General features: G+C 32.2%; 1 protein-coding gene and 1 pseudogene across 1 annotated transcript; both read right to left on the bottom strand.

The window, feature by feature from the left end:
* Positions 1–11,835: 11,835 nt before the first annotated feature.
* LOC126724807 (auxin-responsive protein SAUR78) lies at positions 11,836–12,560 on the bottom strand. Its single transcript, XM_050429200.1, has one exon. The coding sequence runs from the start codon at positions 12,419–12,421 to the stop codon at positions 12,056–12,058; it is 366 nt and encodes a 121-aa protein (XP_050285157.1). The 5' UTR covers positions 12,422–12,560; the 3' UTR covers positions 11,836–12,055.
* A 5,759-nt stretch (positions 12,561–18,319) lies between these two features.
* Positions 18,320–20,687, bottom strand: LOC126725383 (NPL4-like protein 2; annotated as a pseudogene).

Genomic DNA, 20,687 nt, shown 5'->3' with positions numbered 1-20,687 from the left:
TTCTTTTTTCTTTTTTTTGGGTTTAATGTCATAATTTTCTATTCATCACAATTTGAGATTTAAGTGTATGGTCGATTATATCATGCATTTGAGAACTACTTATATAGTCAAGGGTGTCAATAGGCTACCTCCAAAAAATGAACACATTCACACATGAACATATGATTTCAATGTTTTTCAGTGTTCATTTTTTGTGGCTAGCCTCATAACACTCCTAACTATATAAGTAATTCTCAAATGCATAGTATGTTTGAACATACACTTAATCCTCAAATTGTGATGAATAGAAAATTATGACATTGAACCTAAAAAAAAAAAAAAAAAAACCCTCATGCACGCGCAAAGTGTGTGCGATATTGAAGAATAAACCAATGCATTACTTAGTGCAATTCCTCTTTTCTAGCTATTTTTCTATGGAGGGTGACTACCTTAAATCAATTCAATTTCTCTACAATTCCTTCCTATCTCCACTAGGAACCACTAGGATCCTTGTTAGGTTATAGATTGACCCCCATTAATTAATTTAATTACCTAAATTAATTAATTATGTTAAATTACATACAAATTGCGGAGGCACGAACAAATCACTAAATAAACTAGAGTGCAGTGGAAAATAAATTTGACATGGTGATATGTTGACTAAAGGGGAAAACTTCCCACAAGGCAAAAACTCTACCAAGTGATTTTCAAGTCACTACTCCCAAGAATCACTAATCAAGAATCAAGCGGTTACAAATATAAGGAATCTTACCACTACCCTGAACTATCCCAAAATACCAACCTACAATAGAACCTTTGCACCAATCCCCAATTGGACTTGATCTTGTAGAGACTTCTTCTTAGCCACAAATCTCAATATGTAACTAACTCCGAGCAATTGATGTTTGTTGTTGGATGCAAAGTTCTTCACTTCAAAACACATTGAAGATCTTGAAGCACTTTGTTCCAAAACCGTAAGGCGCATAAGAACATAGTAGCGTCACCAATAGTATATGAGTTCTCTAATTAAGTATATATATCTTATAATGACTTTAAAATGAAGTTTTTATATCCCCTAGAAGTTTTGTGAATGAAACCCTAGTAATCCAAGTTATCATGGACCGAAAAACAGATTTGAGATTTCTATATCTGCGAAGCTCGATAGATTGAGAGGTGTTAAGATTAGTATTAAGATTCTTCATTTATTCTCGATAGATGCTAGTATCGAACTAGTGTTGAGGTTCACTTTTTCAGCTTTTCTTCATTTGTTTCTTGGTGCAGTCTTCATTGTCTTCAATAACACCTCTTGTCTTATTTGTTAAACATACTTCATGATATTCTAAAAACCACTTAGAACTACCCAATTACAAGTAAAGTGCATTTTGCCAAATGATATGCCAAAATATAAAAAATATGCCCTTAACATTCCTAACATTCAATCCTTCTAGTGATGATCTTGAGGATGAACTTTAATGAATAAGAGATGCTAGTTATGAAGGTGGAGAGAGAAGCTCTTCTAGAACTTCATTCATCTGCTCATCTTCATTAAATAAAGGGGAAAATAATATTTTTCTTCTTTGTTGGTAGTCCAATTCCATATGCATTCTTCATTAGATTCCACATCTCATCTAATTTTTGGTGTTTGGATTCCACAACTTATAGCCCTTGGAGCTTGGATCATACCAATAAACACATACTTCTCACTATGGTATCTAGCTTAAATCTTTCTTGATCTGGTATATGCGCATATGCAATGCTCCTAAACAAATGTAAGTGAGAAACTGTAGGATTCTTTCTGCTCCAAGCTTGCTATATGGGGTTTTTCCTCATACAATCTTTATGTGGGACAATAATTAGAAAAATAGATTGCATCGACAGGTTCAACCCAAACTTCTTTGGACATTCTCATGCTATTTAACATTCTTTTAGGCGTGTTATCACTATCTACCATCTATGTTGAGATATGAGTAACACCTTCATTCAAATATTCTAATTATTAGGAATGGAAAAAACAACTTGACCTGCGGGTACTTGATCCGACTCGACTCATGAAACAATAGGGTTAGGTTTGGGTTTTAAAAAGTAAACCTGAAACCGATTTAGGTCGGGTTTAGGTTTAAAAAGTAAACCTGAAACGGGTTCAAGTCGAGTGTGGGTTTTAGAAATACCCAACCCATATATATATATATATATATATATATAAACCCTAACCATAAATACAAACTTTTTCCTAAATTCTAACCCTAAATCCCTCACATTCACTCTCACCCTCTTTTTCCCTTTTTCAGCCACCATCTCTTTCTCTCCCTCACTCTTACTTGCTCCCTTGTTGGTGCCCTGCCTTTCAGCCGTTGCTCCCTTGCCAACGCTGCTCCTTTCTCCACCTCGTTGGCCCCTCCTCCCTACTTCTCTCACCTCGCTGTAGTCAGCAAACACCACTCCTCCTCCCTCACTTCGCCGGAGAGAGTTATAAAAGAAATGATCGGTTTTTTTTTTTTTTTTCCAAGTATTCATTGCTATAATTATGGTATTAAGAAAGTAGAAAAGTGAGAAATATGGAGAGATAAGGAGAAGAAAAAATATATATGGTCAGATTTTTTTTAGAATAATTTATTTAGCCATTAATGACATATGCTAATTAAGGAGAGAGATAAGGAAAAAAAAAAAAAGAATTATGCTAGTACCACATAATTGAGCATAACTTTGTGCCACAACTTGCCATGACAAGTTGTGATTGGCAAAGGTGTGTCCCCACATGGCCCGCTGACACACTTTTGCCAATCACAACTCACCAGGTGGCAAGTTGTGGCACAAAATTGTGCCCAATTATGTGGTACATACTAGCACAACTCACAAAAAAAAACATAAATGGTCAATTTTTTTTTTTCAAATATTAATTTCTGTGATTATGGTATTAAGAAAGCATATATGTCATCATTTTATGCTTGGAGAAAGTTACACATGACATCATTGTGTGCATCCTCCAGATTTAGGAATTCAATTTTTATACTATATTATTTTCTACCCAAAAAAATTTACATTATATATTATTGATAGATAAATAAGTAGCTGAAATTTTGCATATTTTGTTGAGAAAGGGGAATGGTTATAGAAGAGTAGAAGTCTGTTAAGCTTTGTAACGGTCATATCAACATATGAAAACTTGAAGAGAAAAAACCATTTGTCCACTCATATGCTAATTAAAAAAGAGATAGAGATGGAGATATACATATATTATTGTCTACTCATATGCTAATTAAAAAGGAGAAATATGGTATATTGGAAAGGAAAAAACATAGATGATCAGTTTATTTGTTTTGTTTTGTTTTGTTTTGTTTTTTTTTGGGGAGCAATTAGCTGTATATAGTATATACTACTTATTAAGAAAAAAGAGATAATGTTTAACAATAAATAGAGAAATATAGAGAGATAAGGTTTAAGGAAAGTAAAAAACATATATGATAATTTTTTTAGAATAATTTATTTAGCTATTAATGACACATGCTAATTAATGAGGGAGAGAGAGAGAGAGAAGGAGAAGAATAAACATATATGGCCAGGTTTTTATTTTATTTTATTTTTTTTACATATTAATTGTTGTAATTTTGGTATTAAGAAATTATTTGTCTCATCATTTTATACTTGGAGAAAGTGATACATGAGTGCATCTACCAGTTTTAAGGATCTTTATTTATTTTTTTATTTTTTTTTTTATAGAAAGTTTCAACCTATAGCATCTGCTTATAATCAGCGCTCTTTATTATCAGATCAAAACACTAATTGGTTTTTTGTTTAAAAAGGGATTGAATTTCAAATCTCTTATTAAAACTTCAAAGACTTTACCAGTTAACCTAATTGGAACCCATAGGATCTAACTTTTATAATATAATAATATTATTATTATAGATAGATAGATATGATATTAAGTTCTATACCCATCATTTTCACATTTTTTTTTTAAGGAAAATGTTAAAGAATGCCCTAAGGGCATTGATTTAGGAACTATTTTTAGATATATTTATGGGAAAATGATAAAGCATTTAATTTTGTTAACAATTTTTTATATTTCTCATAAAAGTGATGTCAAAACTTTTTATATTTATCATAAAAGTGATGCCAAAACTTTCTTAATTTAGTTTATTAACAATTACCTTAAAGTCACCCGTTAACATGACTTTTTTTTTTAATTAGACATTTAAGACTACAAAAAATTTTTATTTTAATAAAATTTCATATATTAGGTGTTTTTCATTAATTTTAGTAGTGCTTCTACATTTTTAAGCCATTGCATATATATTCTCAATTAAAGTATTTTCAACAAAATATTTGAATAGCCTTTGGAAGGGGAATGATTGGGAAAATTAAAAGGTAAATGACAAATTAAGTAATATTGATCATAAATAAAATAAAAACATAACATAAATATCATACTAATTTACTTCATTCAATTTTTTTAATTATATGGCACATGTCTAGCATTATGGCAATAATATTGACATGAATAATAATTTTGACACGTGGTATTGCTTGTCCATATATATCAATGAAATGTAAGAAGTTGCCACATGTCATTGTAGTATGCATTCTCCAATTTTGGGGTCCAATAAAATATATTTAATATTTTCATAAATTAAAACTAACCTTTGTTGAGGCCCATTTTGGCAAAAAGAAAAAGCCCAATGACAAGAAGATGCCCAACAATATAAAAGGGACGAAGAAAGAAGAATTAGCAAAGTAAGAAAAACTATTAGGCCCAAATGGCAGGAATAATGGTTCATAGGCCCACAAAATAGTAAAAGGACCCCAAAGAAAGCAAATGAGCCCAAGGGAGCCTCAAAGAACGAAGTAGTAAGTTTATGGGAATCATAAGAAGTAGAAAGCAAGCAAAGATGGGCCGGAGGAGCCCCAAAGAAAGGAATTAGTAAATGTGGTTGGTTCAAAGGCCAATAAACCCAAAAGTAAAGGATATGATAATTGGGCCAGGAAAGTCTGAAAGATTTAGCAAAAGCCCATGGGAATGTAAGAAGTAAAAAAGAATGAGATGGGCCAAGGATGCCCCAAGGAATGAAACGGGCCAAGGATGCCCAAAGGAATAGAATGGGTCGAGGAAGCCTAAGATGATATGAGAAGAGACCTAGCAAATGAAAGTTAAACAATATCATGGCAGGAACAATGCAATGGCATGGTAGGAGTACTAGTCAGCCCACAAACCAAGGGCAAAAAGAGATAGGGGCCGAATTGAAAGAAACAATGGCCCACATCCAAGCAATACCTAGCCCAAAGAAGAAACAAGATGCAGAGAATGAAGACCCAATGACTCACCCACGCCACAAAAAGTTAAACAAGCAGCATAACACGTAGCAATGCCAGACAAACCCACAAGCAATAGCAAACGCGTTAACACCAGACAAGCAATGGACTCATATGGGAATAGAGCACGCACAAGACTCAAGCACCACCAACTTGTACCCAGTCAATACAAGGGTGGTGGTTATGGATCAGAAGTAAAAAAAGGTGTGGTCTAGTGGTGGGGAGAAGAGGGAAGCCTATTCTGGGGTTTTTGCTCAAGCTCTTTTGGGGGAAATGTCCTACTAAGATGAAATGTCTTACATTAGAGGCAAAGATGAGCTGGAATCACTAGATGCATGTTATAAGAGTTAGTAAGGGAGAATACCCAACTCTTATCCAGATGGGAATGCCACGGAAAGTAAGAAAATAAAACAAAACTTCCTTTGTCTGGGAATGAAACGTGGTGCAGCTAGCATAGGGTAGTGGTGGTGGTTGGGTAGCCAGTAGACCAGTGGGTAGTCCAGGAAGGACACCCACAACAGGCCAAGAGTAGTTAAGGGGTAAAAAGATAAATCTTATCATGGCAGGCAGTATAAAAAGGCCTTAGCCGTGCACAGTGAACAACAAGGAGGAACAGCAAGAAACATAGAAAAAAGAGAGAAATAGAAAGCAAAGAAAACGAAGAAGATAAACAGAAAAGAAAGAAAATAAGAGAATAGAAAGTGAAGTGAGAAAATAAGAGTGTAAGGAGTGATAGAGCATGCACCAATAGGCTACTCCCTTCTCTCCCTCTCAATAGCCTATTCTCTAGCAAGTCAAGAGTTTGAGATTAGGTCACTTAGGCCCATTTTCCAAAGTAGGCAATTTCTATAGCATAATCTCCTTATGAGGTTACCTACATTGAAAATTGGTTTCCTTCTTAAACTTAAATTTGCCAAGAAGCCAAGTTCAGCAAACTAACTCCTTCCTTCCTTTATCATAATTGTCCAAGTGCTAACGTTATTTTTCTTTTTGCTTATTCATTCTTGCCATATTCTTATTATCGTATTTTCTTGTTGCAAAATTGTCTAAACATTATCTTTAGTACTTCAGTTAAAATATTTTAACTATCCTGCTGTATTATGTTTCTCCTGCCATAACGTTTTTATGACAGTATTCCCTGCCATGGACATGTGACCAAGATCTCTGCTAAGGGTCCTGGCTTGCGCACAAGCTGGCTTAAGGTGAGTTTCAATTGAGCCAGTCCCGACTCTCCTACCCCAGAATTATTGGGCCATAGTACGGCAGGAGCAGCCCAGCCCAAGATATAAAAAAGGCCCACCACAACCTTATTGTTGGAAAAGAAGATTCTTTCTTGCAACTTTCACACAAAAATGTGGATCCAATTGTTTTGGCCCTTTTACGACAATCAGTGCATGAAATATAATACCATCCATTTTAGCCTGCCAAAAGATAGGCAAGGAAGTTCCACCATCCTAGCCTCCTAGGGGTTTCTAGAGAGAAGACCTAGAGGTGAGAAAATGTCAAAAACTAATACAATGGATGTTGGGCTATGTGGATCCTGAATTTGTGTTCATTTTGGTTTGTAATTTGACCCGACTTGGAAGTATTACGGTTTTAAATGTAATTTTCTTGTAAGGCTTAGTCTATGAAGCAAAGGCTTGGGCCTATCTAGTATATATTTGCTGTTTCAGAATTAGGGTTTGCTATATTATAGATTTATAGTAAAAATTGCTACAACTCTATGGACATAAATATATTGCCAAACCACATAAATCTTTCGAATTATGTTAAATTCTCAACATTTTAAACTTTAAAGTATTGCTTTACTTTCAACCGGGCTGTTTAGTATCTGATTTTCAATTCTCTTCCTTCGGATAACCTTTACTTCATCTGCAAGCGAGCAACAGATGGGCATGACAAGGAATTGAAAAAAGATAGTAAATGATAACGCAATTGAATGTGTTCTCTTAAGGACTGCAGCTGGCATTTAATCACTATGACTAATATGTGTTGCCATATTAGGGATTGACAAGCTAGAGCAAAATAAATGAATTGTGGACGAAATTACAAAGGCACAAAGTCAGTATCTAGGTGAGCAATTCTTCATTCTTTCAAGCAGCATGTTAAACATTCTTTCTCTCCGTGTCAAAGTCACAACTCACAAGTTTTCCTCATTGTTGCGACTTAGGGGGGCCAGCTTCGGTTTGCCCATTAAGCTGTGGGCCATAAAAGCCAGTGTCTACTTTGGATGGTTTTCCTCTTATTTTATTCCTTCTTCTCCCTTATTTTCTTCTCTTTCAACATGCTTCATTATTTTGGAGCTTATGTGTGAAATTTAACTCTTCCACTAAAATCCTTTTTTATATAATAAATTGGCCTATACGGTGACTTTGCCCTTTAGGGTATTTGTGAATTGACCATCTTAAGAAGATTTTGATACTATTTTTATGAAAAATATAAAAAATTATAAAAAAATTCAGTAGTCTTTTTCTTTTCCCATAAAATTTAGAAAAAATATATTTCCTAAACCAATGTCCTTAAGACATTCATTAACTTTTCCTTAAATTTAAAAACACAAAATTTTTCACAACGGCTACTATTCTCTGATTATGATTTGTCTAAAGTTATACAAATTATTTGTATCTTTAGCTTTATATTATTATTTTATATATATAACTTTATTTTTAATTGCTAAAAATGGAAATTAATTGTATTGCACCCAAAAGAGCTTTACAACTGTCTGGATGCAATGCTTCTAGCACGTTAGGAGTCATTGTCCTGGCAAAAATTATTTCAAGATTGATGTTATCTGCCAATTTGCAAAAACAATCTGCTCAGCGAAATGGATCCAGTGGGCAAGGTCCATGGTAACCGCACACTGTTTATAACTTTATTGGCCGACCTCCTGGTATTGCTGCCTCCTAGTGCTTTGAGCCATTTGCCTGGCCAACTGGGCATGGGCATGGCATATTAATATGATATACGAAAATTAGTTTGAGTAATGTTGTTTAAGTATTTTTAATATATGTGTGAATAAAAATGTGTATTGAAAAGTATATAAGATTGTTTAAAATGTGAAAATGTTGGTTAGAGATAACTAACCAAACAAGCCTTATAAATTCGCAAGATAAACAATAAGAGAGGAAAGATATGGAATTTAATTCTGGTCTCCTAAAATTATACAATTTATATACGGAGTATTTGGTTTATTGTGACGTGCCCTTAATGTGATATATATTACGATGATGTGATATTAAAATTTATAGTTTATTTTATTTTTTCTAACATTATCATAATTTAAAATTATAAAATATATCACATCATTTTAATCTCATCACCTTCTAAAACAATGTAATATTATATTTTTATATTGATATTACATTAATGTAATATTATAATAATGAAATATTACGGCATAATGTAAAATTACGGTAAACTAAACGTCCCCTAAATACTTGGTCAATAACTTGTAGTTCACTAGATTGAAAGCTTCTAATTTTTTCCAAAGAAAAAAAATTTAGCATTCAATTTCCCTCAATCGAATTATTTAAAAAAAATTAATATAGACTGCAGCGTGTGTTTGTGTTAGCTTATTTATTTTGTTATATTTTATTTCAAAATAATTTATAAAAGCCAAAAATTGTACCTGTAAAATAAGGTTTGAAAAGATTGTGCCTAATCAGGAAAAAAAAAAAAAAAAAAAAAAAAAAAAAAAAAAAAAAAAAAAAGAATCTCAAACACATTTATAATAAATTTAACAACGAAAATAAAAGGATGAAACTTAAACCTTAATTTTTAAAGATAAATCATAATATATATATTTTTTAATATTAAAGAAACAAATATCAAAGTGAAATCAAATTTTGGGGATGAAAAAAGTAATAAGAGAAACTTTCCCATAAAAATAGTTACACGGGGAAGGGATCCCAATTCGGATATTCTAGCAAAGAAAGAAAGAAATAGAGGATTCACTAAACGTGCACGAATCGTATTGGAATTGAAGGACAAATTACAGCTTCATTTCTTGTGAGATTTGAGTTATTAGAAGAAAAATTAAGACAATGAAATGTCTTATTTGTCAAATCAGCCCCAAATTTCCAAAGGCAAATCAACCACCACAGGACAAGATAATTCAAGAACTTTCATAGTGTAATCATATTTTCTCTTGAGAATGCAAAAACAACATTCATCATCTGTCTGGACTCCTTTTGTCTAATATTATTTCTTTAAAGAATTTGTTAATTAAATACTCCTTGCTTTTTAGCTAAGCTGTTGATATAGGCCTTCAACCACAAGCAAAATGTGCTTGTGATTCACATAAAATAGTACATGATCGACCAAGAATTTGCATATAAAGTCTGGGGTCAAGTCGATCTTGTATGTTGCAAAAGCATCTCTAACTACCCAATCATTTGCTTCTTAAACTAATGCACTCGATCCATTTAACTTTATGTCAACAATATTATCATTATTCTAAGGTAAAGTCTAAGAGATGCTCAATACTTGCTCTCTGTTGACAGCTTGCTATGCTCTTTAAAATATTTGCCTGACATTTATGTTATAATTACTTCATCTGACTACTTGTTTTTTCTTACACTATTAATTACACATCTGGGTCATGCCCCACACCAACAATGGTCCCCTTACACATTCTTCAGTAATAGATGCTTCACTTGGTATTAAAAAAAAAAAATTCAACGCATGTCTCTTGGAGTTTCTAACAGAAAAATTTAAGATTCTAAGTCTTCACGTCCTCAACTATCAATTATCAAAAAAAAAAAAAAAAAAATACAGTACTTAATTAATAGTGTGAATCTAACAAGATTGGCCTTGTCCTCAAACTAATGTGAAGTAATGTAAAGGTGATTGTAATTGGAAATTAATGGTGATAGTTATGCAAAGGTAACTGTCATACCTGGCTACTTGAGCTACAAAAGGAAAATTTTTAATGTAAAAAAAAAGGCAAGATTTAGATACACTACTTAGATGCTGTTTTTTAGGATCATTTCTTAAAATTCAGCAATGTGGATTTTTTCTCATGTGATAAAAGTATATTTTTTAATTAAGTAGTCACATGACTGAATCTTAAAAGGAGAACCTAAAATTTAGCATGTGAACAATAAGGTACTGTACCTAGTTTAGTAGGAAAACCTTAGTTAAGGTACTGTACCTAAGTTTTGTTTTTAAGAAAAATACTTGTTTTGCTATGCTAATATAATCTCAAGAATTATTAAAAGTACTAATAATTGGACATTAATGGTAATAGTAATTTGTGTGATCTATGAAGGTAACACAATAATTAGTTAAGACATTGGACATTTAAGGTGACAGAAAAATTGCCAACATTTTTAGTAGTATAATGATATTATTGTTTAGGACTTTGAATCATTTCAACATTTATGTGAGTCATGAAAAAGCTAAAATCAGAAGCAACAATATTGATTAATCGATCCTACCAGAAAATATTTGATTGCATCCATGATCCATCGCCAATATCAGAATAATTCAATGGCCAATCTAAATGAGATTGACCTTTCCTAATGGTAGGAACCACATTAGGGGGACCAATATTATTGCAAGTTCAGCATGTGAACAAGGTTTTTTATTTTATTTTTATTTTCATCATCATCGCATCAACAAAACCACCCAATTCCAGTTGTTTTGCTTTTGTGATTGTTTACCTCTTTTTGGACTTTGAGTCTGCTTTAGTTGACCATATGTCACGGTCTAGTACATGTATAAGTGCAACTTTATGAGGAGAAAAAGAGCAGTATTTGTTATTTTCATTTTTTCCCCCACTCTTTTCTTCAGTGCATCATGGGTTTTTAATGGTATAGTATAACATGGACGTTTCATAACCCAGAACCTTTTGATGTTTCAGTACAAGAATGAAACTCCATCAATCAACAAGTGACATTTAAATTTAAATTAAAAAAAAAAAATCAATCAATAAGTGACAACCAATGGATTGTGTGGTTATTAACTATTAAGGGCCTTCTCCTAATCAAGTGGCCTGCAATTCAAGCCACCCTGTGGGGTATAGAGTTACTGGTTAATTAATTAGCTTGCCAGTTAGATATGAGGAAGCAAGAAAGATAAGGAAAAAAAGTCAGATTGAAAATAACAAAAAACTAACAAACAAGCAATCCATGAGAGAAATGATCAAATTAGTCCTTAAAATTAAATTTTTATCATTTTAGTCCCTCCTAAAAAATGATTGGTTGTCCCGTCCAAATTTGTTAACAAATAACACTGTTTAAACATTATTATTGTTAAAAAATTTACTAAAAACATTGATATTGTTGTTTGATAAGTATTATTTAAAAAAGAAAAAAGTTTAAATGACTTCATTTGAATTTGGACGGAATGACCAAATTGACTTATTTTGATGAAGTGAGGAAGTAAATTGACAAAAATTAAATCTTAATAACTGATTTGATAAGTAAAAAAGAAGGATTAAATCAAATTTTAGCCTTCAAATTAAGTATTACAAATTTAAATTTAAAGTTAATATCGTGAAATAGAGAGGATGATGTTCTCATTGCCTAAAGGAAATGGAGTTAATTCACCATAACGACGAAACAATTTTGAATTCAATTGATCAAGTTGTTTAAAATGATCATCCGCATTAAAATATAAGAAGGGTTAATCCTCACCTTGGTACTTTCACACAATAATCACTCATAAAACTACAAAGCAAACCTAGTTTAATCTTTACAATATTCATACATCTCTTGTTATAGAATCAATCATGAATCAACCATGATCACCACCATAGTCAGAGTCAGCAAGTAGTGTAGAACTCAACAAGCTCGTCCATGGACCCCAACTGATTCTCAGCATTGTCAAGCATCCAAAGCAAGTGCTCAAACAGCACAACCTCACAAGCAACCGCAACTCCATCGTCATATTCACCTGATGACTTCTCTACCAGCTCCTGAAAGAGAGGGTGGTCAATGATTTCAGAGCTTACAAGGTATCGCCGCCGAGTCTTTCCCACGTAAACAGCATGAAGTTCCTGCTTTGAGACATCATCGGATTCGTTTGTTGAGGAAGCTACGGAGCTTCTGGCTCGGGAGAGCTGCTTGGTGAATGAAGGCCATCTTTTTATGGCTGACTTGAGCTTTGTCAGCTTTCCAACTTTGGTCATCTTTGAAACTGTTTGATGGGTTTTAATGTGTTTGTATGTGACTGTGTGTGATAGAGAGAGAGAAAGAGAGAGGAGGCTTCGTTGTGACTGTGAGAATTGTGGGGAAAGGGTGAGGGAAGGTTCGTATATAAGGCCATGGAAAAAAAGAGAGAGAGAGAGAGAGAGAGAGAGAGAGAGAGCACACATGCATGGCCCATTGTTTGATACCAGCTAAGAATGATATGTTTAGGTGCAAAACTAGTTGAGCCTTTGTTTGCCGTCTGGTGGGACTTTGGAGTAGTGGGACTACATGTCTTTGGAGTGTGATGTTTGCTTGTAGAGTGTATGTCCATAATAACCCACTTCCAACCCCATCATTCTTAATTAATTAATTTTTATTCTTTGGGGGTTCAGAAAGCCCTTAAAAATTGGATTAAGTATTTTTTATTCTTTTTATTGTATGGGCCATGTGAAGAAAAGTATTCTGAACTAAAGTCGATACCTAATTTTGATTATCCCGTACGACAGTTGTACAAAGTAAGGTAAATAGATACTTGTTAGGGTTCTGAGCCACATGTTTTATAATATCATGCATGCATCAGTCAATCAACGCAAAGAAATGAGATTTGTTTCATTTCACCTAACGAGAGTTCATTCAAGATGAAGATTTTATTTTGTAAAATTTAGCAATATATAAACTAGTGTATTAGTTAAAATTTTAAATTATAGTATTAGATACACCTTAAAATTTGTATTATATAATTGAAACTTTAATTTTAAATGAGGAAGATCATTTTTCCAACTAAAATGGCTCAATGCCATTTGTATATGAATGATAATTTGAGGAGCGTAAATGAAACAATTTTCATTACATTTATCTTATATATACAAGCTACTCCCAATAAAGTCCTTTTAGGCACATTTTTCTTATGTTCTTGTACGAAGAATAATCTTTTTTTTTTTTTTTTTTTTTTATAATTTTTATAAATTGTATTCAGTATATTTGAATCTTTCTATTGTTTGGGTCATATCAGGAAAAGCATTTCGAGCCACATTTTTTATTATCCACTCTGAAAATTGTGCAAAGAAAGGCAAATAGAATACTTGTCACGGTTTTGAGCCACATGTTTTATAATATCATGCATGTATCAGTCAGTCAATCCAAAGAAATGAGATATGTTTCATTTCACCTAACTAGAGCTCATTGAAGATGAATATTTTATTTTGTAAAATTTAGCAATATATAAACTAGTATATTAGTTAAAATTTTAAATTGTAGTATTAGATACACCTTAAAATTTGTATTATTTAATTGAAACCATGAAATAGATCAATTTCAAATAAAGAAGATCATTTTCTCAACTGAAATGGTTGAATGCGATTTGTATACGAATGACAATTTGAGTGTTAATTTTAGGAGTGTAAAATGGAACAATTTTCATTACATTTATCTCATACATGTAACATACAAGCTACTCTCAATAGATTACTTTTAGGCATATTTTTCTTATGTTCTCATATGAATAATCATTTTCTATATAATACAAGTTCACAAAAGTACCTAACTATCCTGGTATTAAATTCTATCTACCATTCCCATTCTCTTACTAAGATGATAAAAATTGTTAGTAAAACAACTAATCTTTGTCTCCAACAATATCTTCAAATTTTATGAAAGTATTGCAATACATCACAAAAAAGAGGGCATTTAATAAAGCTCTCAGGTTGTAAGAATAACCACGTATAATGTATCATTCTCGGTGGTTGGTTAATTTCTTTTTCTTGTTCTTGTTCTTGTTCCTGTCAATATATATTGTACGAACATTAACAACAAAAAAGTTTAGCTGTTGGTTGGTAGCCAGCCCACCAGCTTCCATCCGAAAGAACAACTGGTTTTTGTTTCCAAATGAGAGAAAAGCCATAAGCTTGGCATCATTTGTTAAAATAGCTTTCCATTTGTGTAGCGGTAAAACTTAAATTCCTTTTTTTTTTTTTTTTCTTTTTTTTAGTTTGGTTTTTGCACATTATTAGAATGAATGTTGCAGTTTAGATATTAATTTTTGCGATTAGCCCTTTGATGGCACTATTTTTTTTACAAGTTCTTATATTTATAAAAGCATTGGTTTGATCTTAATTTACATACTAAATATGCATATAATTAGTATGATTATAGGCAACTTTTTTTTTTAATAAGTTCCTATATTTATAAAAGCATTGGTTTGATCTTAATTAACATACTAAATATATGTCAAGTACTCAAAGTTTTAGACTTTTAGTTATGTTTTGTTTGCCCCACAAGAAAAAGAAGAAGAAAGAAGAAAATGGAACAAATAAGAATTAGAAGAAAACCAAAAAAATTTCAGCATGTCACATTGTTAATTGGGTTGTGTTAATGAACACTATAAGGTGCCTGTTAATAACTTAATTTTTTGAAAATTTTCAGACAATTTTTTTTGTCTTTTTAACAGCTTTATTTCATTTTTTTTCAATTTTATAAATATCACTTGGTATCTTTTTTTACTTTTTTTTCTAACATTTTTTTGTCTTTTTTAAACCTTAACAAGCACCAACCAGGTGCTTGTTAACATTTTCCTGGTTAATTTGTGGTCCAATATGGCACATAGGGGCTCCCAGGCTAGGGACAAAAGACCTCTGGTCCAACTCTCCTACACTGTGGTCCAAGAGTCTAGATCTTCTCACCAACTTGGGCTATAGTTAGATGGGCAACCTAATTCCAAGCAATCCTTTTCATTTTCTTTTTCTTTTTTTAAGCTTACCTAATTATTAATACCAAACCATTCTTACTTTTGTTTCTTTTCCCCCCTTTTTTTTTCTTCTCAATTTGGTATCCAAAGTCACTAAATAGAGCAGGAAGTGTGCATGAGACTATGAGTTCAGAGTTTTTTTATGTCTTAAAAAAGCTAATAATAATAATCATGTCTTATTTATAATAGAAAATGATTTGGGACATTCAAATTAATTAGTCTTGTTGGAAGGTAACGAGGACATTATGTTGCAATGCTCTCACATGGGATTGCCTCGATCTCTTCCTTTCATGCACGCCTCAATGGGTATCCTAAATCTGGAGTAGGATTTGTTTGGCTTCGAGGGCATGTGCTTAAGGAAAATCAGTGTGTGATCAATGTAAGATTTCGAGGGATAATTGGATCATGTGCTTTTTACAACAAAAATAATTAAAAGATATCACTCACTTTGGATTATTTAAAGATACAAATCTTGTAATAAATTGTAGGGTATTAATTATTTTCAGTTCCAAACAAAAAACTATGTAATTGAATAGGTGTTTATTTGGAAATGTGGAGAGCATCATATATATGCTGTCTGAGAACTGATTAGCAGACATAAAATCAAAATCAATATTTGCATGATGATTATAATGTTGCATAATGGACATTGCTTCTATCTTGTTGGGGATCATGCATGTAGTCAATAATTAAAATTTTAAAACACATTACCTATAGAAATCAAAGAATCAAGATCTTCTTTTTCTTTTCCCCACACCCCAAAGTTGAAAAGCTGTTTTTGTTACATGATAATAAAGAAAAATTTGTTCTTTAGTGAAGCTTAATCTTTTGTTCATCATGTTTTTAGAAGTCTAAAAAGTCAGCTTTTCCTTGCTATTAGATGGTTAAGAAAAATTGTATTTATTTTAGTTTAAAAAATGTTTCTAATCTCTCTCTCCCTCTCTTCTTGAAAGTTTGTTAGATTTATAAATTATGCAAATAAAAAAGCTCCCAATTTCCCTTGAAATTAGGGCTATAAAGTAACCAAGTTGTTCAAGAAAAAAACTTGTTATTTAACCATTGAACTAAACTTCAAACTAAATTTAGGTTTAACTATTAAACAAGTCGAACTCAAACATAATAACTTATGAACAAGTTTGTAAGCATGAGACTCCATTAATGTATATATAATATTATATGTTTATAATATACTAATATAAACTTGAGCTTGAGTTATGTAAATTTGTAAATAAGCGATATCAAATTATTACTTATAATTTATTGATAATAAAAATAGTTCATTATATAGTCTAATTATATACTTTAGTTATTCATTATTAGTATAGATTCATGAAGATATAAATTAATTTAGTCATAGTTTTTATTTTATATATATGTGTGTGTAAAAGAAAATTCTAATCAAGTAGTTCATTAAAAAACTTGAACTTGTTCAACAAAAATATATACCAAATTAAAAAATATAATCTAATTTTGTAGCGAGATACAATTTATGATTAAATAAATTGAAATGAACAATCTTGTATATTTAATGAATATAGCCCTATTTATAATGGCATCTCTCTCTCTCTCTCTCTAGATTTATAAATCAACTTATCAGTTAATTCAAATAAAACTCTAGCTAGTTGGTACTTATTACCTGGGGAAAAAAAAATTCCTTTCTTCTAGTTTATGGGCCTTCAAAGTCTTAAAACCAAATGAACAAATTTAGCAAAAAAAAAAAAAAACCCAGTGAACAAGTGCATTGTGGACAAGGCTCGTTTGTTATTGCAAACTACTAAGAATCTTACAGCATAGCTGAGCCACCCAATTTGATTCAATGTGGCTGGTTTTTTTTTTTTTTTCTTTAATTAATAAAATATTGTATTATACGAAAGAGTAAAGGAGCATATCTCCTTAATTTCAGCCCATAAATCCGAAGGTGGGAGAAAGGAAAGATGTAATGGGCCTTCTTTGTTTCAAGAACCAGCCCAATCAGTAAGAGAATCGGCAATCATATTGGTTGATCTAGTTATACAAGAAAAAGGAGAACAAATTAAAACAAAGTTACTTCTTGAAAAAAAACATTGATGTCATGCATTCTCCCAGCAATGCTCCAATCAGGTTTGCATGAGCAGTTATGGGATTCAAGCATCGAGCTAATAGAGAGTTCTAACAATTGATCTTTTTTTTTTTTTTTTTTTTTGAGGGACTTCTAATAATTGATCTAGGATAGAATATACGCTTTAATTTTTATACTTTGTTAATTTTCGATAGTGTAATGTAGTTTTGGGAATATTAAATTTTAGGTTAATATTTCCTTGATCCTATAGCCTCCAATGTATATTTCTCTTCATGTTTTCCTCTTCAAATTATAGCCTTTTTATATAGTAAGTATCAATTAATTAGGATCTTTGTTAGAATATTTCACTTATCAATTGATTTTATAGAGTTTTAATTTAGAAAGTCTATTATTCATTAATTAAAGTTCCCTTTTAGAGTGGGTTTTAGTTAACTTAATTGGTAAAAGTTTTTTGTAGTCGAATAATAGACTTGAGATTCGATCCCTGCCTACACCAAAAACCAATTAATGTCTTGATTTAATGTTAGGCGAAAATCACATTTTCATCTCTACATTTTCAGAAGATTTTCACTTTGGTCCCCAAATATTATTTTTATAGCTTTTAGTCTCTATCTTGAAAAACAATTCTCGTTTTGGTCTCTGCCATTACATCAAAGACGAAAAATACACACGTGACAAATAGCATAATTAAAAAAAATATATTAAAAATATATTATTTTATTTTAAAATAAAATAAAATTTTAGCTATCAATAATTTTAAAACAAAAATATTAAAAATTTTAATTAAAAATAATTGTTCTTTTCCCAAGGGCATGGTTGCCTAGAAAAAAAAAAAAAAAAAAAAAATTCAAGATTTTCTTCTCTTTTATTTTATTTTCTGAGCATCTAAACAAACAAAAACATATACAAAACCGATTAAACTTAGATACTCTAACACAATCAACTAACAAAACCCAAAACACGATTATGAGTTAGCCAGATCAAACCACGGTGACTATCTGGGTTTTGAGAGAGAGAGAAGATCAGATCTCAGAGGACCACGGTGTTTAAATCTAATTACTTAAATATATATATATATATATACAAAACAAATAATTATACACAACTATACGTTTATATTCAACCATAAACAGATAATTTTCAGTCCCTCACTCCCTCTGGGTTTTGTTAATGGCTTCCACAAGTTTTTCCTCATCTGGGTCTCGGAGTATAGCCAAATTCTCCTCAGTCCCTTGCTGCGGAGGCTCGTAGATGAAATCCACCTCGACTTTTCCGGTCTCCGAAACGGTACCGTATTGAACCCACATCGCTTCACACCAAACGCCAGCGTTTCATTCACATAATGCTGGAAAGCGTGTGCGGAATCGCGATCAAACGACATGAGCTCGCAATGCGGGTTCTCCTGGCGCATGACCCTCACTTGCTTCGCGATTAGGTTGTCCATGGTCATCTTCCACCCGAACGAGCCGGCCGGGTTGAAATTCCTCAGGACCGAAATGTTGCGCTCGTCGTCGTAGGCAAGGAAGACAATGGAGCCATGTGTGAGGTTGAGGGACGAGAGGATGGCGTTGGGGTTCACCATGTCCATGAAATTGAGAAGATCGGTTGGGGTTTTGGATAAGAGGAAGTTTTGGTTGGTGGAGAGGGTTTGATTTTGGATTGGGATTTGGAGTTGGGATTGGATTATGGCTTTGAGTTGCGAGACTGTGATTTGGGGGTTTTCGATTGAGATGGTGTTTTGGGTTTTGTTAGTTAATTGTGTTAAGAGTATCTAGGTTTGATCATGGTTTTGTATATGTTTTTACTTGTTTAGATGCTAAGAAAAAGAAATAAAAGAGAAGAAAATCTTGAATTTCTTATTTTTTAGGCAACCATGTTCTTGGGGGAAGAACATGAAGAACAATTATTTTTAACTAAAATTTTTAATATTTTTATTTTAAAATTATTGATAACTAAAATTTTATTTTATTTTAAAATAAAATAAAAAATTTTTAATGTTTTTTTTTATTCTGCCGTTTGTTATGTGTGCATTTTCCGTCTCTGATGTAACGACAGTGACCAAAACGAGAATCGTTTTTCAAGATAGGGACTAAAAGTGGTAAAAATAAAATCTGGGGATCAAAGTGAGAATCGCCTGAAAATATAAGGACGAAAATGTGATTTCTGCCTTAATGTTAATGAGCTATCGTCATTGAGGAGACACCATAAGTTTGAAATATTATTATATTTATTAAAAAAATGGTTCATTTTTAGAGTTTTCTTTTGTTTTATGGTGAATTTTAGAATCCTTTTTGTGTCGCACCCCTAACTCGACAAATAAGCCAAGCTTGTGATAACCTCTGCACATTTATAAAGTTTTTACCATAGAAGCATTCAAAGCCTTCTTATAAAGTAGCATCCTCAAAGAAATATCGCATCAAATCAAATCCAAAACTAACCTCATTGATTCAATTATCAAAACAATCCCTAATACATCAATAATAACAGAAATTTTAAGTCTCAAATGCACAAAAATGCTTTATATATATATATATATGGCTCTGATACCATAAAGGGGGAAGGGGACACGCTGCTGAAGACAAGGAGACGGAAGCACAGTAATATTGTAAATGGAAATAATGTAAAGAACTTGAAAGTAAATAGCTTAAAAGTAGATAGCTTGAATGTAAGAACAATAATAAGGCGGTAGAACCAGCCAAGCAGTATATATCAAAATAATTCAAAGTAAATAAGAACAATAGTTCAAAATAAATGAAAGCAATTTAAAACCATCCGGTATGGCGGTAATCCGTCCAAGGTGGTGGTAGCAACAAGTAAAGTAATGAACATAGAACTGAAAATACTTGTTATTGAAAGTAGGATAAACACTTACAGTAGTAGTAGTGAATACAAGATTTCAACAGTTACAAAGCTTGAACTAGTCCTAGTTACAAGGTTTGTAGGATTACAAGGCTTGTAGTGAACAAGGATGAACAAGGTTGTAAACAAGGTAGTAGTAGTAGAAGCAAGTAGGTTCTCTCTCTAAGAAGGCTAGTTCTAAGGGAAGAGAAATCAGAACTAATATTTTGCTTCTAACTTAGCTTTAGTTCTGCCCTCAAACATAAGGGACAACCCCCCTTAAATAGGCAAAATTCGGAGTGAACAGTGTCATGAACAGTAACGGATGAACAGTAGCAGTGAATAGTGACAGATGAATAGTGACAGGTGAATAGTGACTGAATAGTAAAAATTGGAATATCTCCTCTTTTTTTACCCAATCTTGTGAGGAATCTTGTAGGATTATGGGAATCCTCCGTAGTGTCCTATAAGTGTAGGAACAAGGCCTCCTTATTGGTGTCCTTTAGAGGCAAAAGAAGCCAATAAGAAAGAAGCCAACAAAAGGAACTAGGCATGCATTTTGTCTTCACGTGAACATTGTGGGAAACCAGCTTCTAACAATAGTAAACATTGGAGCATTGGCCAT

Source organism: Quercus robur, chromosome 5, assembly GCF_932294415.1.
Source record: "Quercus robur chromosome 5, dhQueRobu3.1, whole genome shotgun sequence".
Lineage (NCBI taxonomy): Eukaryota > Viridiplantae > Streptophyta > Magnoliopsida > Fagales > Fagaceae > Quercus > Quercus robur.
The sequence above is the reverse complement of the archived record's forward strand: the minus strand, read 5'-3'. Positions and strand labels throughout refer to the sequence as shown.